The sequence below is a fragment of the Mandrillus leucophaeus genome, unplaced genomic scaffold (genome assembly GCF_000951045.1).
Source record: "Mandrillus leucophaeus isolate KB7577 unplaced genomic scaffold, Mleu.le_1.0 Scaffold554, whole genome shotgun sequence".
NCBI classification, from domain to species: Eukaryota; Metazoa; Chordata; class Mammalia; order Primates; family Cercopithecidae; genus Mandrillus; species Mandrillus leucophaeus.
In genome coordinates this window covers 1,229,633-1,254,890 of record NW_012105964.1, presented here as the reverse complement: position 1 = coordinate 1,254,890, position 25,258 = coordinate 1,229,633, and the positions used below count along the sequence as shown (strand labels likewise).

Here is a 25,258-nt window from a genome sequence, read left to right as displayed (position 1 = left end):
CATATTCACAGTTTTCATCACAAAATGGAAAGTAGGGGAAAAGCAAGTATAGGGTGCAGCTTCACCATTGAGAGCCTCCAGTCACACCCAGCTACCGCTTCCTAAGGCCTATCCTACATACAGGTACCTCGATAAGGGGAGGATCTCACAGGAACTCTCATACTCTGCTGTTAAGTTGTACATTGAGAGCATAAACTGTAACAAACTTAATGAAGTCATCAGGCAAGATGCAGCAAGATTTGTAAAAATGGTTATGCTTATTTTAGTCAATAATCATTGCTGCTAGAAAGCTACCATAAGGAAATCATTAGAAATATAAACATCTATATAGAAGGATGTATCCCTTGCTTAACATTGATTATAATAATGAATAACTCCCAACCGTCTAATCGTCTACCAAAAAGGGAATGATTGACTTAAATATACATTCACATTTTGGAATTCTGTCTAACCATTAATGATGTCTGTAAGACACTGCAATTACCTGGAGAATGTTTGACATACTAAGTGAAAAAAGGAGGATACAAACTACTCAATGTTATTTTAATTATGTAAAATATATGTGTATCGACATATAGAATAAATCCTATAAAACTACATGAAAAAATGTTATCAGAGGTTATCCATGGCTATCTCTAGGTGTTTTACTTTCTTCTTTATATGTTACTATATTTTGATTATTTAGAACCAGCATTTATTTCTTTTATACTCAGAAAAAAATAACATTATTTTTTAAAAGTGTAGCCAGTTTAGCAACACTAAACTTAGAAAAAGAATACAATCTCTTCCCACTAGTATAACGATGAAGAACTTGCTTTGAGGCTTACTAACATTTATGAAGCACTTTGCTATGTTCCACATACTGTTTCTAGCATTGCACATGCCTTATTTAATCCTTACAATGCCCCTTTGAGTAGATTAGGTACAATCATTTCTCTAGTTTCAAATGTGGAATCTGAGGCCAAAAGCAGTTAAATAACTTCCCCAAGATGACACAGCAAGTCTGTGATAGACCTGGACTTTGAGTCCCCACAGAATGTCTCTAGAATCAGTGATCTTCACCAGATAAGGTAATATGGAGATCTTGAGTCACTTATTGCCTTCAGTCTCTCTTTTTTTCATCTGACTGTCTCACAGAACAATGAACAGAGCAACCAGAGCTTAATTCCTTTTAGGAAATTTCACTGTGCACTCAACTACAGATGAAACCCAAAATCATTGCTATAAGTTACATATCAAAATTACCAATGTAGCTATGCAAACACATGAAACCTCAACAAGAATTTTCCAATCTACATACAACCCCAAAGAGCTAGATGCAGGGAAACTCCCAAGTGGATGGTCCAGGGAGATGTTCCCAGGATGAGCAAGTACATTTCCTTTCCATAAAATAGGGGGTTTTTTTTACTACCACTGAGACATTGTCCTGTCTGAACCCCTGCTTAGTCTTAAGCTGTTCCAGAGTATTCTGGAGACAATGGGCACTAATCTTTCATCAAAATCCCTTGACCACTCAGCCATCCTTACTCAACTAGCTGTCCTGAGCAATATCTGGTTCTGAAGCAGAGGGTAGCACTATCCATTATTTGGCCCGTGCAAATCACAGAAATAAAGAATGAGCTAACTGAAGGGTTAGACTTTAGCCTCTAAGTGTCTGCTAATAATCTATGGGATAGACTGGAAGTATGCTTTCAGTTTTTATTTACAATGGACTCAACTCACTAAAGATGTAGTCATTGCAAACTTGGAGTTAAATGAATGAGAGAAGGTAGAGATCATTTATCAATTCAAACAAGCCCAGCATAGTTCATGCCTATGGTCTATTCATCATCAGTACATTTGAGGAAATTGCCATTATATGAAGCTCAGAAAGCCCCATCAGGACTGTTTCAGAAAATTGCTGCAACTTTTGTATTAAACCCCAAGGAACAAAATGGAATGCTACTCTGAGTTCATATACAAAGGAAAAGGCACTTCACAAACAAAAGTGTATGCAATGTACGTAAATGCTCAATAATGGTAATAATTACAATCTCATCACTCCTGTATGATGCTTTATAAACTCTATGCCTTACGAAGTCCTCTAGGAACACATACCCCACATGAGCCTGACAGCAACTACAGGAAGGCAGACAGGCAGAATTATCAGCCTGCATTCACAAAAGAGGAAGCTGAGCCTCGGCAGCTCCCTATGACTTGCCCAGGGCTATAAAATTAGTCAGTGGAGAAACTGGGCTTTCCAATCCAAACACAGTGCTTTTTCCCCAAACCAGGCAAACATGTTTAAAATATTACTGCCAGCAAGAATTGCTAGACAACAGGATAACAGAGTATAACCAAACACTTAAGTTACAAACCCAGCATATTACAAAAATTTTAGCCAAGAACAGATGAAGACCTGTAGGGGTGCAGGTTTCCATCCAGTGCTTGCTAAATAAATGCTGAGAATAGCCTACACAAGGGTTTTACTCAGAGAGCAGGCTTACTGTGAATGTTTATTCATCACTGGGGAGAGATAACTCTATAGTCTAATGAGACAGAACATGTCCTATAGATCACACACACTTGTCAAATAAACCAGTTTGGACTTCTCCTACATTAGAAACCTGACATGCATCAGTGGACAGTAATTACTACACATTTTTAAGCATCTGAATCCCAAAACAAACTGAGTATAACCCATATTTAATTTTGCTATGTTCCACAGGACAGAGATGAGCCACTCATTAGCCTGACTACCTCTTTGAATGCTGCCTGCTTGATGACTTATTGATCTCCCCTTTGAGACTCTTGGCTTTAAAATAAAATTTTTTCATTATTTTTTGAAAGACTTGATTGTTTATTGGTCATGTCACTTTAAATGTTATAGGTTAGCATACAAATTTACAGGCACATCACTGTCAACTTGATGAAGATGTCAATATAATTGAAAACAAAATCTCTGGTAGGCTCAGAACTTGATTTCAACTTGAGCAATCCATGAAAATAACCAAGACCTCGTGGGCAAGATTTTACAGACAGGTGCTGTAAGAATCCCAGGATCTTGCAGCCAGAGAACACTAAAGCACACTGAACTATCTTTGGTAATGACTCAGAAAATATAAAATTCTGATTGACATTTGGGTGCCATGAACTCATATCCAGATATAAATAAAAGTACCCAGACTTTGTAAATCAGCATCAACTGTTTGAGCAGCTACTATCAGTGCTGATCAGTGTTCATTGTAACATTAACAGAGGAGAATTAACTAGAGATAGGTAGTCACATGGGAATCTCTCATGGTTGTTGACAGTGACATATATTAAAACAAATATCTGTCCTGAGGGCTGAAGCTTTAATTAAATTCTCAAAACTTACGTAGTCATATATTCAAACCCCCACAGCACTTGGTATGCACTTTTCCCTGAGTAGAAGCCCCCTTACCTCCTCCCTTGCGAGGTGGAGCTGGATGACTAGAGTGGAAATGTCCAGAATAAATCCTAAGTGTTTGTATTCTCTAGCACTCCAGCTAAAAGAAGACTGTTGGTTATATAATAACCACACTTGGACATACCTGATATCTTAATACAGGATATTTTACTATGCCTTAATCTGCCATCTCTGAGTCTAATAAAAGGTAAATGATATTATCTGCCCAGGCATGGCTTGACTTACAGCCAATCAAATAGGGATTACAATACATGCATTCAAATAGGAGATATGGATGGTCATCATAACGCAAACCCCCTACCCCCTTATCCAGCAATACTGAGCCCTGGGATGCTACGTATACACACTGGTCCCATAAGGAAAGCAAACATAGAGATAACCATAAACTGGGGGGAGCAGGGAGAGCAGAGAAGATGATTCTAGATTATTGAACACGACAGCCACATCTCTGGGAAGTCTCTACAGGCCACTCAAACCCAAAGGTCTGACTAAAGAGAATTCAAACTTTGAGGCTGCCTCAGAACCACCAGGTCACTTCAACCCCCGCAGAATTCAGGGATGTCTGCTCTGTACAACCAGAGATTCCCCTGAGAACAGGAAACAGGTCTCCAAGGGAGTGGGATGGCCATAAACTCCTGAAGGACTGGAAGGGGGATGCCTCCGCTGAAAATCTAATTCTGTAATGTCTGAGGAAGACATTTTATTAACAAAAGATGACCTTTAGGGAAAGGATGCCCTTAAATGATTGAGGCAGGAGACCTCACTCTTTCTAAAGGAAAATCAAGCAAAGAGATTGTACTGGCTCCTCTGGTAACCTGGTAACAATTTTCAATATGTTACAGCTCACAGTACTATCACAACAGTCTACATTCCTAAACTAAATTACTCTACAGAATGAAAAATCAACTCCTTTGTCTCTCCCTTGATGAAAGAGAAAGTAGCTCTTCTCCACAACTTCAGCAGTACAATTTTACACATACTAATACTTTTTGCAATGTCTCCTTACCTCTTTAGCCTTTCTCCTCATATTATTTTCCCCTAACAGTACTGATTTATTAATAATTTTGTGTTCTGCCTAAGACATCTTAACAGAAAAATAGACACAGCAACAAGGAGGAACATAACGTAAACTCCTTGAGAGCTAAAACAATGAATGTCTTGCTCCCTGATGTAGCTCCAGGGCCTAGAACAGACCAGAAGAGCAGTGAGTACCAGAAGAAGGTCTGAGCATAGGAATACCCACCCAGACCCAAACTCAGATTCTGGATAGCTTTCTAATTGTTGGAAGACACTGGGTATAAAGCAAGACTCAGATCCCAAAGGATAACAGAGGGACTCCAAAAGTTGGGAACATGAAGAAAACCAGTTGCTCAATTGTGAGATACGGTAAGGGTAAGTGAGGGGATGACGGCATGTAGCCTTTTCTCTACAAATCAGGGAGAAGATTAAGGTGGAAGCTACTAATGGACAGTTCCCTTAGGATGAAAATTATCAACTTATTGAAATTTTCCAAATGGCCTTCTGGTTAACACTTCAGCCCAGGGATTTAGGATGAGAGACAGCAACTGTGGTACCAAGAGAAGAGAGCTCCTTAGGAGAAAAAGAGAAAGGACAAGTCAATTCCAAATCCAGAAATAATTTAACTCAGTGGAAGAAGAGTTAAGGGGCATAAAGTAGTTGGAGACAATGTGATAGTCAACAGATAAGCAATCAAAAAGACTTCAGTTCAAATCCTGGTTCTACCAGTAACTTAACAACCCAAGCCAAGTTATTTTGAATCTCTCTAAGCCTCAGTTTCCCCATCCTCAGCAATATCTATAATAACAGATGCAAAAGTTCCTAGCCCAGTATGTAAGTGCTATAAGCAGGATGAGCTACATAATCTGTTGGCCCTGTATGAAATGAAAACATGGAGACTTTTTTCCCCCAATGATAAAGAATTTCAAGATGGCAACAGCAAAGCATTAAACCAAGCACAGGGCCCTTCTAAGTCACAAACACATGAGAAGCTTGGCTCTAACCCTAAGAACTTGGTAGGATTTATGAAAATATTTTTCTCCATGTTTTTTACCTTCCTCTCCTAGGTTCATTTCCCCGTAGAGACCAGTTGAAAAAACATCTTTCAGAAATCAAGGACATTAAAGGGCCTTATCAATGTTAAATTTACTAAAGTTGATAATTATACCATAGGGCAAAGGGCCATGAGGTATGCAACTTATTCTCAAATTATTCAGAAAAAATAATTGTGTGTGTGTGTGCGCATGCATGTGTGTGTGTATAGAGAGTGTACAAGTACACAATGATAAAGCAAACAGGATAAAAGTTAACATAAAGTCCCATGTGTGGTTGAGGGGAAGAAGAGGGAAGGAAGTAGGTAGCAGCAAAGAGGGGCAAGACTGTAAAGTAAGCTCCTTACAGACAGAGGCCATTTGTGGTTTGTCAACTGCTAGATCCCCAGCGTAGAATCTAAGTCAATAAATATTTAAAGCATGAAGGAGAAAAGGGAGCACTATCCCTTGTTCAAACTAGCTTGGGGAATAAGGACTCAGGGAAGGGACAAATGATTGATTGTTATGTCAGTGCTTGGGAATCAGCAAGCTGCTCTACTTAGAATGAGACCAAGGAATTTCTGAAGCTGTGGACATGAACACACGGTGTGGCATGGTAGGCACCTCACAATGCACCCATATTGCTCAGGGACTCAGTTCTCACCACTCCACTTTCTAATAGTTAGTTAGGCTTAGACCCACCTTTGACCCATCATTGAACCTTCCCAGCCTCAGCATCCTCACTGATCAAAAGTGAGAGGTTACTAATTCATCAATCAAATACTTACCAGGCATCTCCCATATGCAAAGCTCTAAAGTCACATTCCCTATTCTCTACAGCTTTTATTCTAGAAGGGATCTCAGAAACTGGTGGCATTAAATATTTTATTGAGGTCCTTGAAGTCTTTCCTAGTCCTGAAAATTCTATACAAAAACTTGGGGCTTTCTATTTAAAAAAATAAACATGAATCTTACAGTGTAACCACTCTCTAAAATACTTGTAGTAAATATATACTCTCTTAAAGGTGAAAGTATACTGGAAATGCCTCTGGTTTATTAACTTCAAAAAATCTGTACACATAAGGCAATAAAATGCTTGACAGCATATATAATAGTCAAATTTGTTTTGGCTGCCAAAATTCTTGCTCTTTGATAAGTCACTCAAATAGCAAGAATTTCAAAAATGTAACAAAGCTCTTTTGCTAGAAAAGACATTATGGAAGATAGAAATACTTTTAAAGCAATAAATTTATCAATGAGAGAAATAATGTTGAAGTATAGATTAATGATTAGTATTAAAATTAAAACAACAAAAGTATTTTAATTTTCTGCTTCAATAGTCCTCCTCATTCACAGTCGACTAGCACAAAAATGGTTTCAAAGGCTAATTTTGTTAAAGACCTTGAAGAAAAGAAAAAAGAATTGCTTCTTCATGAATACTAAAGATGATAAAATAGGAAACCAATAACATTTTATCAGTTTATATAAATTAATCTAATTTAGAAATAATTTAGTACTATGATTTATGCAGAACTTGTTCTCTAGCTGAGAGAAAATTTTACATTACTAGTATCAGAAATATGGTGCCTACAGTTGCTAGATATTAAATGTCTACATTGATTTATATAATTTAAGAGAAATGGTAAGGGATAAGGGATCAAAACTATATTTAGAGACCAAAATAAGAGACCTATGAGAATATTATTTCCCAGATGGGTTATTAGAAGTTCAAGCAAGAGGATGTATGTATTAAAAATGGTCTCAACAGGCTGCAAGTTGAGATACTGATACTAAGTATTTGTCTTTAAAAAACAACCATCCTCCTGTCACTGACTGATATAATTCCCAAGGATCTGAACGCTATTATTTTTCTAGTAGACACACAGGACTACTACTTTAAAGAGTTAACTTCCACAACTAAAGGTCATTCACCTATGGTTTTGCAGAGCAGCAACTCTAAAACCTTTGTGCTAAGAAATGAAATATGTCTAAACATCCTTTGGATTCACAGAGTCAACACTACTACCTAGTAAATTACCATATAGTGAAATCATTACTGGATCTAAATGCTACTTGGATTATGTTACAGTATTGGTAAAGTTCAGCACCTGGTTCCCCACAGAGAGTTAATAATCATTTATTACCTATGGAGACACAAAAAGAAGTCAGTTGGATGCCACTAGGCAAGGAGAGCCCTGTCTCATAGAGTTCTGCTGCCATCAATGATGGGAAAACAGGACCTCAGCCCTTTGGCAGCTCCAAAGTGAAACTTCCAGACTCACCTGGCCAACACACAGAGGCTTTCAAATGCTTTCACCTAAAATTCCTTTTATGTCACAATATTCCAATGCCATAAATGTCTAGCCATTTTTGATAATCAGAAAATGCAGCGATTTACAAGATTTATCCCATAGAAAATCCACTTAGCGTTTCATAATACTTAGTTCAGATCATAAAGGCCAGTTGAGTTGGAATGACAGAATGCTGGCTTTTAGAATTAACCCCAGGAGCAAGATGGCAGAACAGAAGCCTGCACCATTCATCCCCACTGCTGGGACACTCAATTTTAACAGCTATCTGCACACAAAGAAAGCACCATCACAAGAACCAAAAATCACGTAACAGCTCGGCCACAGTGGGGTAGAGCAAAAAACAGGTGCTTAGGGTCCCTGAGTCCAGGCCTAGGCTTTTGGACAGCATTTCCAGACCTGCCCTGGGCCAGAAGGGAGTCCACTGCCTTGAAGGGTGAGTCTCAGGCCTGTCAGCATCCACCACAGCTGATGGAAGAGCCCTTGGACTTTAAGTGAACATGGGCAGGGGCCTAGCAGAAAGCCCCCATGGACCAGTGGTAGTGGTGGCCACAGAAAAAGGCTCCTCTGCCTGTGGAAAGGAGAGGGAAGAGCAGGAAGGACTTTGTATTGTGACCTGAGTGCCAGCTTAGCTGCTGTAGAATAGAACATCAGATAAATTGCTAAAGTGTTTTACTCCTGTCCTTGGCTCCCAGACAGCATCGCTGGAAAGGCCCGGGGCCGGGGGATCTTGCCATCCTGAAGGGAAGGGCCTAGGGCAAGGCCCAGTGCTGTGCTGGCTTCAGGTCTGACCCAGCACAGTCCCAGTGGTTGTGGTTACAGGGGTGCTTGCATCACCACCCTCCCAGCTCCCCGGTGGCTCAGCAAAGAAAAAGAGAGACTCCATATGTTTGAGGAAAGTAAGGGAAAAAGAACAGGAGTCTGCCTGGTAATCTAGAAAATTCTTCCAGATCTTATCTAAGACCACCAAGGTGATAACTCTATGAGTCTGAAAAAACCACAGCATTATTGGACTTGGGACCCAAGTCTTTTAATACCTGAAAGTCTTCCCAAGAAGAACACGCACAAACAAGTTTAGACTGTGAAGGCTACAGTAAACACCTAACTCTTCAATGCCCAAACACCAAAGAACATCTACCAGCACCAGCACCATCCAGGAAAACATGACCTTACCAAATAAACTAAATAAGTCACCAGGACCAATTCTGGAGAAACAGAGATATATGACCTTTCAGACAGAGAATTCAAAATGGCTGTTTTGAGAGAAAGTCAAAGAAATTCAAGATAACACAGAGAAGGAATTCAGAATTCTATCAGATATACTTTAAAAGGAGGTTGAAATAATTAAAAAGAACCAGCAGAAATTCTAGAGTTGAAAAATACAATTGGCATGATGAAGAATCTTTTAACAGCAGAACTGATCAAGCAGAAGAAAGGATTAATGAGCTTAAAGACAGGCTATTTGAAAATACATAGTCAGAGGAGAAAAACAGAAAAAAAGAATAAAAAACAATGAAGCACACCTACAGGATCTAAAAAATAGCCTCAGAAGGGCAAATCTAAAAGTTATTGGCCTTAGAGAGGAAGTAGAGAGAGAGACAGAAGTAGAAAGTTTATTCGAAGAGATAATATCAGAGAAATTCCCAAACCTAGGAAAAGATATCAACATTCAAGTACAAGAAGGTTAAAGAACACAAAGCAGATTTAACCCAAATAAGACTACCTCAAGGCATTTAATAATCAAACTCCCAAAGGTCAAGGATGAAGAAAGGATCCTAAAAGCAGCAAGAGAAAAAAGAAAGAAAATAACATACAATGGAGCGCCAATACATCTGGCAGCAGACTTTTCAGTGGGAACCTTGCAAGCCGAGAGAGAGTGGCATGATATATTTGAAGTGTTGACAGAAAGAACTTTTACCTTAGAATTAACTTTGCCACTAGCTGGTTGCTATCAATATGTACTAGTCACTTACCTTCTCATCTATAAAAGGAAAGTGGTTTTATTCAGGGGTTTATAATTCGCAAAAAGGGTAAGGAATAACAGATTATTCTGAAATATAATGAAAGCTAAGGACTTTGTTCAAAGGAAGAGGATGCACAAATGTACATGCATATCTACATAGAGTATCTAGCATAATGTTTACAAAAATGTCATAAGTGTCCTGAAGCCTGGCTATGGGTTTTGTTCAGAATCCCTTAGTCAGAGGGCTCTCCTAGTCCTTGCTATCATAGATCAGGGTATTACTTATATCCTTGACTATATCTTCATATGTTTTAGACACAGAGATTCAACTTTTTAAGCCCACTGTACAAAGAAAATTACCTACCGATTCATAGCCCTCACGTTTCCTCCTTGGGAGTCTGAGTATCAGGATACTGCTGGGGGTCTTTGTCATTAGCTGTCCTCCTTACAAGTTTCCAACCTCTCAATGCTTTGTATGATGAAAAACAGTTCTCTTCTCCCTCACACCCATCCTTCTTCCATCTGCTCCTTGGAGAATAGGACAAATTCCTCACTCCAGAGGATTTATACCCAAGCCCAGTGGTCTCCTAAAGCAAAGCTGCTCATACTTAATCATCTGAGGACCTTGTTAAAATGCAGATTCCAGCTCAGAAGGTCCCTGGTGGGGTTGAGAGTCTGCATTTTTAACAAGCTCCCAGGGACCACTCCAGTAGACACCAACTCTTAGCCCTCACCCCTAGTTCCTCAGCCCCCTCCCCACACTCAGCCTAAGGGCAACTCACACAGTGTCTCTAGAAGTTCTCTAGTAGCCTCTAAAGGGTGTTACAGCTCTTGTAAAACACAAACCCACGCCCTCAGCAGCTTTAAAAGAAACAAGTTTGTGTAATGCATTGCTGTGTCACAATAGTGGAAAAACCCTGGATTTGAGAGTCTGACAAACCCGGGTTTGAACTCCATAATCTAACAATGTGATTTCTGGCAAATTGTGATTTCTATGAGTTTCATCTGTAAAACAGTCTTGTTGAGATACTTAAAAGAGGTAATGCTACTCCAATGACAACCTTGATTTAGCATCAACCCTAACATTTCCTAATGATCCCTCAGGAATATTCTAACATAGAGTCCACCAATTCCTCCAGACAAGGTCTAAACTCAGTTACAGTAACATCAGTCTCAAATTCCTCTTTGTGTTCCCCTTAAGATCCTATGTGCAAAGCCGGAGATATCATGCAAAACAAGAGTGATCTGAGAAGGCAAGATTTCTTCTTCACAACTCTGAGGCTTCTAGGAACAACACAGAGAACCTGAGCATCAGTTTTGTCACATGTAGCATAAAGGGGATAAAGCAGATATCTACAGGGACTGACACAGCTTGCCTTCCACAGTAAAATGCACATGGGTCTCTAAGTCTCCGGATACCACTCAGTTTTCCAAAGTAGACAAATAAACACAATTTTAGTTAATACTCAAGGTTGCATCTGATATACTCCAAATGATGGTATTGTTCTCTCAATTCCTGTATTTCATATTTCTTTCTGTACCAGTTCTTCAAATTATACTACTGTGAACCGTGTACTTCTCATTACAGATTAATCAAAACAAAACACTATTAATATGTTATTTGTCATCTGTTGTTAAGGACCTTCCCAAAGTATTTCTACTTATCATCAGAAGACTGTGTATAACATTGTGAGGTCAATTAGTGCTCAAAGAATCACTTGAACTCAGGAGGTGGAGGTTGCAGTGAGCCGAGATCATGCCACTGCACTCCAGCCTGGTGACAGAGCAAAACTCCATCTCAAAAAAGAAAAAAAAATTAGTGCTCAAAGGTATATCTTTGTATCATGTAACAGATATATTGGTAGTAAAGTTAAGACAAATCACATTTTAAGGACACTAAGAAAGCATATTAAAGGGAATATGAAATAAATTTGTTACAAAAGAGGAAAATAACCATATAAAGGTTAGCATATCACTTCCCCCTTCCTCTCTGCAAATAGTCTATAAAGATTTTCATGTACCACTTTTGCCCAAACTAGTGTACAATTATATGCTGTATTAAATCAGTAAACTCATACCCGACTGTGTGTACTGATCAAATCAATACTTTGGTCAACCAACAGCTTTAATGCAGTGATTTTTATCCCTCCCGTGTCATCAAAATCACCTGAAGATAGATAAATGTACAGATAAAGAATGAATGAATGAATGGATGGATGGATGGCAACATCTGAGTCCCATGTTCCAGAGATGATTTAACTGGGCTTGGGCTGAGTCTAACCATCATTGTTTTTGTTTTGTTTTGTTTTGTTTTAACTTGGTAGCTGGGTGCTTACCACAGCAACATCTTGTTCTGTGCTGTTGCCTGCTTCTTGGGAATACCTTGCCTTTCGTACTCTTTCCCATAGCTGCCTGTGGTTATCAGAGCCTCATTCTCCTCATTAGCAAAATGAGGATAATATTAGTCTCTTCAATCATCAGCATTTTTTAAAAAGCACCCTAGCAGATTCAAATGTATAACCAGATTTGAGAATCACTAGTCAATGGTTTTTAAATCACTTTAAGAAAGCACAGACTTAAAACACATTATTGAGATTATAGACTATTTATTCCATCTTTACTCTTTTCTATGCTTTCCAAATTTTCTACAATGAACCTGTGTTGCTACCATCAGAAAAAATAAAGTGAAAAAATATTTTTAAAGAGAAACAGCAGCGGCCAGGTGTGGTGGCTCACGCCTGTAATCCTAGCACTTTGGGAGGCCAAGGAGGGTCATCACCTGGGGTCATGAGTTCGAGACCAACCTGGCCAATATGGTGAAACCCCGTCTCCACTAAAAATACAAAAATTAGTCAGGCATGGTGGTGTGCACCTGTAATCCCAGCTATTTGGGAGGCTGAGGCAGGGGAATCACTTAAACCCAGGAGGCAGGTGTTGCAGTCAGCCACGATGGTACCATCGCACTCCAGCTTGGGCCACAAAAGCGAAACTCTGTCTCAAAAAAAAAAAAAGAAAGAAAAGAAAAGAAAAACAGCAGCTACAAATTCCCAAGCATAGATGACTCTTCTATATTTTCCTGCTTAACTTATATTCAAATACTGTATTTCTATCCATATCCTTCTTTTTTAATGCTCCCCCTTCCCTACCCTTCAAGATTCAGTATAAAATAGACTATCATCACAGAAAATAACCATTATCAAATTCATGAATTCAATAGTTCTGTTGAGAAAATATGTATTGGTCACCCTAAGTCTGGGGTTTTCAACCCAGCAAAATCTAATTGGTTGCCCATTAGAATCACATGAAGAGTTCCAACAATTTCCCCATACCCTGGCCATACTCTAGACCAAAAAATCAGAGCTTCTGAGCTGACACCCAGGAAATAGTTTGTTTTTATTTTTGTTTGTGTTTTATCCCCAGGTGATTCCAATGCACAGCCAAGGCTGGGAACCACTGATTTAAAGCATCAATTACTTACAAGTCTCCACATCTAGAGATGATGAGCTTCTACTTAGCTTAAAACACAATACCGTGAAATTCTCACATTGGCACAATTTCAAAGAATGGTCATTTGTAGAAATGCATTGATGTTCAATTTCAAGTTGGCAGGGAGTAAAACTAGGACACTAAATAATAAATGTGCTCCCTGTTCTTCCTTTTAATTGAGCATAAGCCACCATCCTTTACATTTCAATGGGAGAAATTCTAAAAACACTTATATATCAGTCACATATGCTGACAAACAGGCAAAAACATTTTCACGGATTCTATATTTATCCTACCCAGAGAAGCATTTACTTCTCAGAGTGATCTTGCTACCTATAAGTCAGGAATGTACTCTCATAATGCCTGAGATTCTTAGAGGAAAGGCCTAGGTGCTGACCATTCTTCTTGTTTGTAAAGCTGAAATAAAAGTGCATCTTCTTAACTTTTAAAGAAGTCCTATACTGTTTGATTATTCTCCTCATGTACCCCCGCCCCAGGCCTCCTTTCCTCCTCTCTTACTGAGAAAACTAGTGCTTTTTTTGTTCGTTTGTTTGTTTTGTTTTGTTTTGTTGTTTTTTGATGCAGGTCTATTCCGTGCTCTCTGCAGTAACAATTACCCCACAGACAACACTTACTTCTGGACTGGAGATTTTCAGACACAAGCAGCAGAGAATTTTAATAGTATGCAAACAACTGCAATTAAACAACTTTACTGATAGTGCTATTTTAAAGACAGAAATCTTCAGTTTCAGAGTCAGGTAAAATAGATATCTATGTATAACCAACATGGAACATCTACAATGAACTCTAAAAGCCTTTTGAAATTACTTTAAGAAATTCTTTTAAAGAAATGGCTTTGTTCTTGCCCATTTCAAGGCAGTATGCATTTGTAATATATAATCTTTTCTAAGGCACACTTGGATTCTCAATGGTCTTTTCCTTCTTCATCTCAGCAAGGATGCTGTATGAGTATTTTTTTTCTGGCTTTCCTATGGCAAAATTCTGAGTAAAGGCAAGGAGAGAGAACTGATGCATTTCACAGCACAAAGATTAAACACCAAACTCAACAGAGAGTGCAAAAATAGTGAAACCGCTCTTATCTCCCTTATTATTATTATTTCCCTTTTTTTTTTTTTTTGAGACGGAGTCTCGCTCTGTCGCCCAGGCTGGAGTGCAGTGGCGCAATCTTGGCTCACTGCAAGCTCCACCTCCCAGGTTCACACCATTCTCCTGCCTCAGCCTCCTGAGTAGCTGGGACTATAAGCGCCCGCCACCACGCCTTTTTTTTTTTTTTTTTGTATTTTTTTAGTACAGACAGTGTTTCACCACGTTAGCCAGGATGGTCTCGATCTCCTGACCTCGTGATCCACCCGCCTTGGCCTCCCAAAGTGCTGGGATTACAGGCGTGAGCCACCGCGCCCAGCCTTTCTCCCCTATTAAATAAAATATAGAAATTCATTCAGCAATATTTTATTGAGCACCTACTATACACAATGCATTGCACTGTGTGCTGCAGATATAAGTCCGAACAGTCTCTGATCTCCTGGACCTCAGGTTGGAGAGACAGAAATGAAACTAGTAATCACACAATTAATAGTTTTATTACAGTAATGATAACACAATGAAGCAGCAAAATGAAGCAGCAATGCACAATGACAGGAAATCATAAAGCAGGGCCTGACCTGGTCTGAGAAATCAAAAAAGTCTTCTCTGCTGAGGAGACTTTTACTCTGGGATTGAAAGGATGTGTTCGAAGTTGGCTAAGTGAAGAAGCAGTGAGTTATGTGGGCAAGGAATGCAAAGGTCAGTGTTGCTGGGGAGTAGAGAAGGGGAAGGGTGAAATAAGGTTGGCAAGGCAGATGAGTACCAGGGCAGGAAGGAATTCTGCTCCACACATGTTAAGTCTGAGGACCTGGAGAGCATCTGTGGAACCATCAGGTAGGCAGATGGACATCTGAGTATTCAGCATAGAGGGAAGGTCAAAGCCATGAACACACTTTTGGAGTTAGCAAAGACATGGGAACTGAAGCTGTGGGAGTAGGTGAAGCCACTCCACACTAGGCTAGAGGCTTTAAATTAAAAATCTGAATATTCCTTTGAAACCAACAATTTGCACTTGAAATAACCCCAAACATATTTGCTGAAAGGAATGAGCCCTAAGAAAATATAAAACATGTCACAGATCTCTATGGGGATGACTTCATCCACATGGTAAGAAGGAACAAACTGCAGTTTTTCAACTTTCTTTTGATAGATGGGAGACTGGAAGGTTTCATGATTACAAATACAGTCACTAATTATTACTGGATCCAAGAAAAAAAATCTAGATCTTTTGTATAACTAAATTAAACAATTATGTTGCCCTAGAAGAACTCTGAATCTACTCATGGAAAGATTTTTCATCCTCCCATCAATTTCTGTGCATACATTAGAAACAGAGTGGGACAGACAATTGGGAAAATGAGAGAGCAGAGGAAAACTAATTCTAATTATGGAAATGCAGTTTCAAGAACAAAGGCTTAAATTTGTAACACAGGTCTAAGGGGAAATAATTCTCTTAAGTAACCACTTAAAACATGAAAAGTCTGCAAATCTGAAGGAAAAAATGACGGTTTATTATACACATTATTTCTTCTTTCTAATTGAGTAATTAGAAAATTACCAATTCCAATTGCCAATTAGAAAATTGGTATTCCCAAGCATAAAGGAATAAAACAATCAAGGGCCTTTCTGCCTGGCTGGACTCTCAATGGCCAAAGGTTTAAGAGAGAGTTCGAGAGTCTCATGGAAAAGGCCATCCAAGACATTAACTTGGCAGCAACAGGCTTGCTTCAGAAAATTGAAAGCTAAAGCTTCAAAGAAAGAACACTGTCATTTCTCATCCACCTGGGCTTCCCATACATCCAGATCTCCAATTTGCCACTTAAAGAGCACCTTTTCATCCCCTTCATCGTTGCAGAACATAAATGACCTTGCATAGAAAGCATGACAGAGAGATCACAGTGGGTTCAGTTACCCAGAAAAATTCCTTCACTGAATTAGATTCCCGATGAGGAATAGAGGCTGATACACCTCAACATGGATTTTTATACATATAGATCATTGCTTGGGTCTGATTAATCCAGCTACATAATGTTGCAAAGAGCAAACAGAATAAAGAACACCAGTAGCTTTAGGGAAATCAAGTCGCCCTAATCTAAAATGTTAGTGAACAAGGACGTGCCTAGAGTGGCTCTAGGAGTCCAAGGAGAGCTGTCAGTGGTTGCGGGGGCTGGGATTTCATCCATCAAAATCACATTACCTGAGCCATTGTTAGGTGTATAATATCCTCAGTGCCCAGGGTAGCAGAGATGGCACTCTGAGGAGTGAAACTGGAGGAAACACCCCTCACCCCCAGAAACAAGCAGGGGAAGAGCTATGAAAGAATGACGTAGAGATTGCCTAAGTTGGTAACGTATGGGAGCAGCCCCCACAGTGTGAGAAGAGACTGTCGTCAGTAGGTCTGAGAAGAGCAAGGGGCAACTTCACACCCCGTTCCATCTTTCAAGCCCTTGCAGTCTGTAGAGCTCCACATGAAGAAATAATGGAGAGAAGAGAAAGGCCAGGAGCCAGACAGTTGCCCCAGTGTCCTCAGGGGCACAGGAAGCTGTGCTCTAGCCAGAGGAAATTGACAGCAGAGAAGGCATGAGGCTGAAGCAAGATGGCAGGTCCTCTCTGGAGGGTCCTTGGTAACAGAGGGAGCCAGGATAAAACTGAGAATCTACAGATGATGGAAGCAGAGGGAGTCTGGATCACCTCACTGCTGCTGACATACAACAGGGACATGTGGGACAAAAGGCCCCTGCTCTCTTCCTTGTACCAAAATCTGTGGAACAGGGCCTTGAATTCTCCTTCAAGGGGAAGGAGTATAGCAGAGACAGAGGAACCCTCACCTTCAACCACCAACAGCCAGGTCAGGGGGTAAGGGGGCTTAATGAATCTGAGATTGAAATTTTAAAATGGACTGGACACTTAATTGCCAAAATTAGCCAGAAAGCAATAGAATCTACCCAAGATGCTACAATGGGACAAAGTATTTTCTGAAGCATTCACTGAAGCTTATATGCTGCACTAAGTTGAAAATGCTCAATAAACCAGTTACAAATAGAATGCTCATCATAAAGAAAGACGAAAAAAAGGAAAGAACTTTAGATTTTAAAATATAAATAAGTAGCATTCACTGAGAAGCTTTCATTGAGAATTTTTATATCTCCAAGACATCAAAGAAGAGCATATGTTCCCAAAAGGTCATAGAACAAATATATTTCATACCAGCTCACATTAAAGGTTGTTTCCTTTGTGTTCTAAACTAGACATAAATATCCTCTTTTGTAAGGCCTAAATGGATGGCTGTGATTTCCTTCAGACAGGGGAAGAAGCAAACGAGATAAATCAATGTGGTCAGTTAACTCATAGCAAATTCTCCAATTAGCCTCTGTTTAAAAGTAGGGTGAGTAGGGGAGGTAGACAATCTCGCATTTCTTAAAATTTTAGCACTTAGAAACTTAGAAGTCATTTTCCCTAAATGCCAGCATTTTGCTGATACGGAAAACTTAGTCCCAAAGAGAGCAACTCACCCACAGTAACTCAGCCAGTGGGAGCCCCTACAAAGTGTCACACCTGGGTCAGGCCATGCCGCCCTCTGTCTAAATCTTCACCACCTGCAAGATGCACCTGAACATCATAGGCCTGAAAGGATACTCGCCCTGATGCTTTCCGCTTCGGTGGCCATCACTGGAAAGTGGAGAGCCTTGTGGGTGGGGCCAATAAAAGAAATCTACTGGCCAACGCTGCTTCCAGAATTAGTTCTATTATAATTTATAAAACATAAATGATTCAAATATATTTTCTCCCTTAAGGCCTATCTTCTTTTTTTTTTTTTTTTTAACTCTTCCTCTTCAATCTGTCTTTGAAATTTCTCTCCGGTCCTCTCTAATAATGTGATGATAATATTTTTAATCTTTTATCTTTTTTTTTTTTTTTTTGAGACAGAGTTTTGCTCTTGTTGCCCAGGCTGGAGTGCAATGGTGCCATCTCGGCTCACTGCAACCTCCACCTCCCAGGTACAAGTGATTCTCCTGCCTCGGCCTCCCAAGTAGCCAGGATTACAGGCACCCACCCCCACGCCCAGCTAATTTTTTGTATTTTTAATAGAGACAGGGTTTTGCCATGTTGGCCAGGCTGGTCTCGAACTCCTGACCTCAGGTAATCCACCTGCCTTGGCCTCCCAGAGTGCTGGGATTACAGGCGTGAACCACTGCGCCCAGCCTGATACTTTTAATCTTAATGATGTTCATGAAATCTTGATTGTCATTGCATTAATAGGAATTCTATGTGCACAAGTATTTTCTGGACCTAGAAAAGGATGCTTATAAAGTTATGGCTGGAAAAGCGAGGCTTTGATTCAGTAAAGAAATGCCACTCTAACATAAAATCTAGTGATGCCCCACAAACCGAAAGCAGGCAGGCTGCCAAAGTCTAATAAACTGGCTGAAATCAATTGGAACCCTAATTCACTTTTGCATAATTTCATTCTCCTTGCATATTTACCAGTCAGAATCTGGCATTCTTCTCTTTTCTTCCAGTGCAGATGGAATTCCAGTGAGGGAGAGCTTTTCACTCTTCATTTTTTAATATAATCACATTTGTCCTGAAAGCTTGTGTGTCAGTCCTAGATATTGGTCTCTCCATGGTCAGGAGAAACCTGTGACCATTCACACACACACACACACACACACACACACACACACACACACACCCCACCTCTCTCCCCTAAAGGGAAATGCAGCATTTTGCCAGTGCAACACTAACTACAAATTTTACAGTCCAAAAACAAATCTTATCCTCTCTTCAATGCCATCTTGCCAGCCTTTCATTCTCATACCCTAGGTCTGAAGAACACTTCCATCTATCATACACCTATCTTGATGTTTGACTACACAGAGACCTCACACTTTGCTGCTATAAGGGAACTTTACAATCTGGCACAATCCGCACTTGAAAGACAGGGAAAGTGACGGCCCCAGAAGTGACATGAGGCTACACAAGATAGTTGTGAAACTTGGATTAGTACTAGTCTTCAGGATCCCATTTCAGCCTACTTTCCATTACAGACTAGCGGTCAAGTTTCTACCCTCACATCACCAACTACGTCTGTGGCCAGGAAGGGGAGGCTGGATAACAAGTAATCATTTAATTAATTAACTAAGTCAATTAGTTTTCTTAAAATGTAGTTCTGAGGCAAAGTAAAAGTATTAACATATATATAGGGCAACTTCTTGAAAAGGCATACTGCATAAATATTTAATAAGAGAATTACCCTTAATTTTATCCCCAGATAGTAAGAGATACTCCTAATTCAGTCCAAAATGTTTCTAGTCTAGATTTGTAATGGTTATTCAGAAATATTCGTTTAACAACATGATGGCAACAAAAGTAAATTTTCCTATAAGAAGTTGAGATGATACCCTAATAACTTACGGGAAAGCAATTCATACTTTTTCCAATAGTACAATTACAACTAGCAGTATGTGAAAACAAACATCAAGACACTTATTAAGGAGCTCAAATGTTTGGAAAAGCTTATGTGCGTAAGAAATTGCATGTGCATATTAATTGCAATTACACTAATCACTGGTTAAGAATCAAGACTGCATCCCAGGTCGGAAAAAAAAATACTGCAATTCACTGAAAGCAAGAGAAGCAGCTGAAGATACAGGCAATTTTCAAATCAGGATAAATCATGAAGGTATAAGCCATTAAGGCAAGGTTCATATGGCACCAAACATTCTTTGCTCAAGATTTTTTTCTATTGCAAACATATCAGAAGAATAAAAGTCAAGTAGGGGAAGATCCCAGAGATTAGTTTCTCTAATAGGTGCAAATTCCTTTGGGTTTTTCCTAAAAATCTAGGCAAAAGACAGACAAGAGGGAAACAGAAAAATTCATCAAGCCTAACAAGGTTTCGCTCATCATTGGGCATAGAAGTCAGTTCAACCAACCAGTTCATTTCCGTGAAGCACTATTTCCCAACCTTTCCAATATTTCATTTCTGCCTCAGAAATGTGAAGATGAAAGAGTAAGTAGATAAAAGACCAGACATAAGCGAACTCCTAATAGTAGGCTTAATAGTCTCTTTCTCTTTGGGTTCTGGGATTGGGGGTAATATTCTAAATTGCTTCCAGTGAGAATATACCACCTCTATAATCAGAAAATGAGGCTATGAATATGCTTTATGAACTGTGAAACTACACAAATGTTACATTTTTATTTTTGCTGCTATTGACCATTTTAGAGTTCTCATTTTAATGTAGCTCTTTCATCCTGGCAACACTGCTGAAGTCTGTCTGTAGAAAAAGAACCTGGCTGGCATCATTTGCACATCCAAGTATGCTTATTCCAAAAGTCTATTATTCTACACGGGAAATGGTTCTTTCCTGTTTATGGAAGAAAATTTTTTTTTTGGTTGATTTGGTTATGTAAGGAGAGTTATCAACAAAAACAAGGAGAAGCCAAAGTGAATAAGCAAAAGTGTGGTCAGTAAATGTTCAAGAAGCCCAAGAGAAATCTGACATTTCCTACTCAACATGTCCTGTCCCCTTTCTTTTCTCAGAAATGTTCTGAAATCCTCTACAAAGACATTATCACCAGAGCTCCCTTGGTTTAAAATATCCCAAGACTTCTCACAATTCTTCCTTAAGTTAAGTAAGTTCCTATGTTAACAGATTCTTTTTCAGTAGAGATAGAAGAAGAGCAAAAGGCATCTTTATTTCCTGAATTACAACATATCCTGAGGCAAGGAAATCCAAAATGATATTTTACACTATCAGAAATATATAAAGTTATTGCTGTATTATAAATGAATAGAATCATTGTTCTAATCGGCTTTGATTCTTTTAATCTTGGGAGGATTTAGTATCTCTTAAACCCTTTCGAAAGAGTAATTCTTGAATGTAAGAAGTAACCAATTCATATTTTAAGTATTATACTGCCCCCTTGTGTATCTTGTGTTTAGTGAAAAGGGAGCTCAGACAATAATTGTAATTCTCAGAAATACTTCAGTGGAATCTGAGTTTAGAACTTCTATAGAAACAGCCTCAAAAATCATTGAGACCAGCACGCTCATTTCACAGAAAAGAGAACTGAGTTCCTGAAAGATTATATAACTTGTCCAAGACCATACACTGCTAGTGAGTAACACAGCAAATACTGTTATATAGAACTTAAGCCTCAGAATGTTAATTTTTTTAATTAGAATGGAGATGGCAGCCTGAAAGAAGAAAAAATAGTGAGGTGTTGGAATTAGGCAGATCAGGATTTGAATTTTAGGTCACCATTTCACAATCTCCAAAAGCTTTAGTTCCCCCATTCATAAAATTGGTTGAATAATAGCTATGGCAAAGTCCTTGAAAGGATCCAGTATGACAATGTTAATGTTCATCAAGCCCTTGGCATAAATATCTGCAATATAGTAATAAACTAATTGGCAATATGACTATAAAAATACATAGAAAAATTTTTAAATGATTATAGCCTTTGAGATCTCTGAATAAAGGCATTCTAAAATAATGAAAATAATAATGAGTTTAAGGCACTTAAATCTAAACTCTTTAAAAATTGGCACAAAATAAAGCTTGAAAAAAATAAACCTAGTTCTTCTAACTCCCATGATTCTTCTATTATCATATTTACTCTTTTTTAACACAAATAAATTTGCAGCAGAAAAATACATAAATCAAACACTGCATGAGAGATAAAGCAATGAACAGGACCCTTGGCTAAGGCTCAGAGAAAAGCAACGCAAAATCTCAGTGCCACAGTGTCAAGTCGCCATCGCCAAGTCTCCTCTGCTAAGGGCATTTCACCACTGGAATGTCAAAAGAATCAACCTGGAAAGGTGGAGGCAGAAATTTTCATGCTGACCTTGCTAATCCTAATTAGTTACATCAACTTGGGCAGTTATTTCATCTGTTTCTCTTTCTTCATCTGTAAAATGAAGTCATTCTCTACTTTATAAGGCCTTTTACTGAGGTGGTATAATGAATGTTGAAAAAACACTATAAACACTAAAGTGCTTAATAAAGTAAGGTTAAATGTGTTATCTTAAACTTAGTTTAAAGCAATAATAAACATTAAGTCTGTCGTCAAATTGGGGAAGACTTCAGAACAACCAATCTTAGAAAGGTGAAAGCAGCTTAGATTACAGGATTCTGTTAAAGAGCACTCCACTGCCCCTGAAATCTCTCTCTTCCCTCTACAGCTCCACAGGCCTCGGATGGAGATTACTCCAAAAATTCTGGCACCACATAAGTCTTTGGCTTTTAAACCGGTTTCACCCTAGGGTATCTTGACAGCAGGATTGACAGAGCTTATCCCTGACTGTATACCACAAACAAACAGATACCAGCAGGGTAAAGGCAATTTGTCTTAGTTTGGCATGAAAATGACTAATATTGATTCCTCTCTGATTCACAGCGGCAGTCCTCCACCCTGATAGTAACGGTTTAGTGCTGCAAACTGTTCTGTTCTGTTTTTATATGGGACATAATATACAGATAAGTCTTAAAGCCCTAAAGGACAGCAATAAAAGTGGGTGGACTTCTCTTCAATAAGTGTCTAAAGCAGGTGACCACAAGCACCCTCTAACATCTCAGTTTGGAAGTCCACGCTCTGCTAGTAATAAGCATTGACTGGTGATCCAGAAGTATTAAGTGAACAATATATGGTCCTCGCCCAAAATAATTACAAACATCAGAAAGGGATATCGCTGGAGTTGACAGTGTGGTGGAAGAGGGAAGGCACTGGTACCAGCTACCCCACAAAGTAGACAGAGAGAACACTATTACAGTTGTTGAGGTGGGGCCCGTTGCTTACAACTGGAGACAGTAAGTGCAATGGGACTTCTTGGGTAATTATTCATAAACAAGTTAACTCAAGCTCTTGGTTCCATCCAACAATTATACCATATTTGCATCTAGAGTGCTAGAATAAAAGGCCTGTCAGAAACAAAATAAAAGATCCAACTATATAAATACAAGAGACAGCTTACCATGAAACACACTGTTGTCCACCAGAAAATGCCTGCGGTACTGCACAGAGTTCTTTTTTTCCAAGTTCCAGTAACTCATTGTCAGAAGATTTCTGGCACAGCATCAAAACCAAATTGCCCTGTCAAGGGAAACAGAATGAGACAAAAATGAAGAAAACGGCAGCCACACGCTCACTCTGGTAGCATAATGCCATCGGTTGCCCAGCATTACAGGGCAACACATACGGCATACAACTTCTCCCCACATGGAGCTGGAATCCCCCAGGCCCTAAGACATTTCCCACAAGTCTTCCCAGGGTCTAGAATGTCATTCAGCATATCAAAACAGTAACTTTCTCAAACCACCTTTCAGGGCTCAATGTTACCCGTCTCCAGGGGAAATAAACCTACCGTCAGGGAGCAGGTTTCAGGACTGGTTTATGTGCTCCCAGCCTCACTCCTAGTAGTCCAAGATCCAAACTAGTCAACACTGGTAACATCTCAGGAAATTTCCGTTGCAGGTGGGGAGGCAACTGACAGGAACGAAGCTATCATCCCCAATTCCTGAATTTTGTGTCAGTGCAGCATCCACGTGGCCATGAATGAGCCAAGCACATTAACAAAACGTGCCTTCCTCTTTTTGGTTCATTGCTGGTGTCCATTTAGGACCGCTAGGGCCTGGATCTGCCCAGGCTGAACTCAGTGGTGTAACTAGAGCTGGGCACAGGCCTCGACAAGGTAAACTAGCAGTGCCTGCTCCTACATAAGACTTGCTCCATCACAGACACAGGGAAACACAATGCTAGCTAGAGCAACAACTTGAAAAGCAGAGATCTGAGTTGATGAATTAAATTCCTCCAAAAGCTGACGTGCATAACCCTGAACAAGGCCTCCTTTGTTTACAGGATTTGGCTAAAGCAACTTTTCAGAATTCCAACCTCCTTTCTGTTCACAGAATAAAGCCAGGCAAAATCAAGCAAGGCTGGCATGCAGCAAAACCCACAGGTGGGAAGCAATTTGTCATCTCTCCTACTAAAACAACCTAGAATTTTGTAAATATACCCCAGGATGAAATCAGTCCCTTAGTGAAAAATATATATATATTATCAGAGTGTTGTCTATTCATTAACGGAACAATTGGTGAAGGCTCCTGAAGCTTTTGTCAGAGCTTCTCCTTGGCTCCCTATGACCCAACCTTAACCCACCCCACCAGGGATCTTACCTAATTTTTGCCTATCCTGCCTTTTCTCTGGCTCCATGCTGGACTCACCACGTCTTCTTGCCTCATACCCACCTGGCTAATCTGACTGCTTATCCTACTCCCTCAGGCTAAGGGAGTCTTACTACTGTATGGAACTGACTACAAAATACAACAGAATATAGCTAAAGATGAAAGCAACCCAACCTCTGCCCTCTCGCCTGCCAATACTATATACTACAAAGGTCTCTTCTTTAAAAAGTATTTTTAGTTATACAAATAATGCAGTTATATATGTTCATTAATTTTAATAATGTGCATTTGTTTATAGTTAGCAAAATATATTCACATCCATGACTCTCATTTGCCCCTTATTAATCTTCTGAGGTGAGTACTGTTTTCTCCTTCTACAACATTAAAGAAGATAAGGTGTTAGAGATTAACTGATTCACCCAACACTGCTAGGAAAAAATAGTAATGAGACTTGAAGTCATATCTTCATATTCCAAAGTCAAGCCATAATAGGAACTAGGACTTTACAAAATGAGGTGGCTTAAAAAATACAATCTGGGCTGGGCACGGTGGCTTATTCCTGTAATCCCAGCACTTTGGGAGGCCAAGGCGGGCGGATCACGAGGTCAAGAGATCAAGCCCGGCCTGACCAACACAGTGAAACCCCATCTCTACTAAAAATACAAAAATTAGCTGGGCGTGGTGGCACACACCTGTAGTCCCAGCTATTCGGGAGGCTAAGGCAG

The 25,258-nt window shown here is 39.4% G+C and overlaps 1 protein-coding gene across 1 annotated transcript in view; it reads right to left on the bottom strand.

The window, feature by feature from the left end:
• Positions 1–25,258, bottom strand: part of PLCH1 (phospholipase C, eta 1) — a 254,831-nt gene that overhangs the window by 190,349 nt on the left and 39,224 nt on the right. Inside the window, exon 2 of the mRNA XM_011998057.1 lies at positions 23,324–23,442. Coding sequence (XP_011853447.1) covers positions 23,324–23,402 — 79 coding nt within the window. The 5' untranslated portion in view covers positions 23,403–23,442. The remainder of the gene's footprint in view (positions 1–23,323; positions 23,443–25,258) is intronic.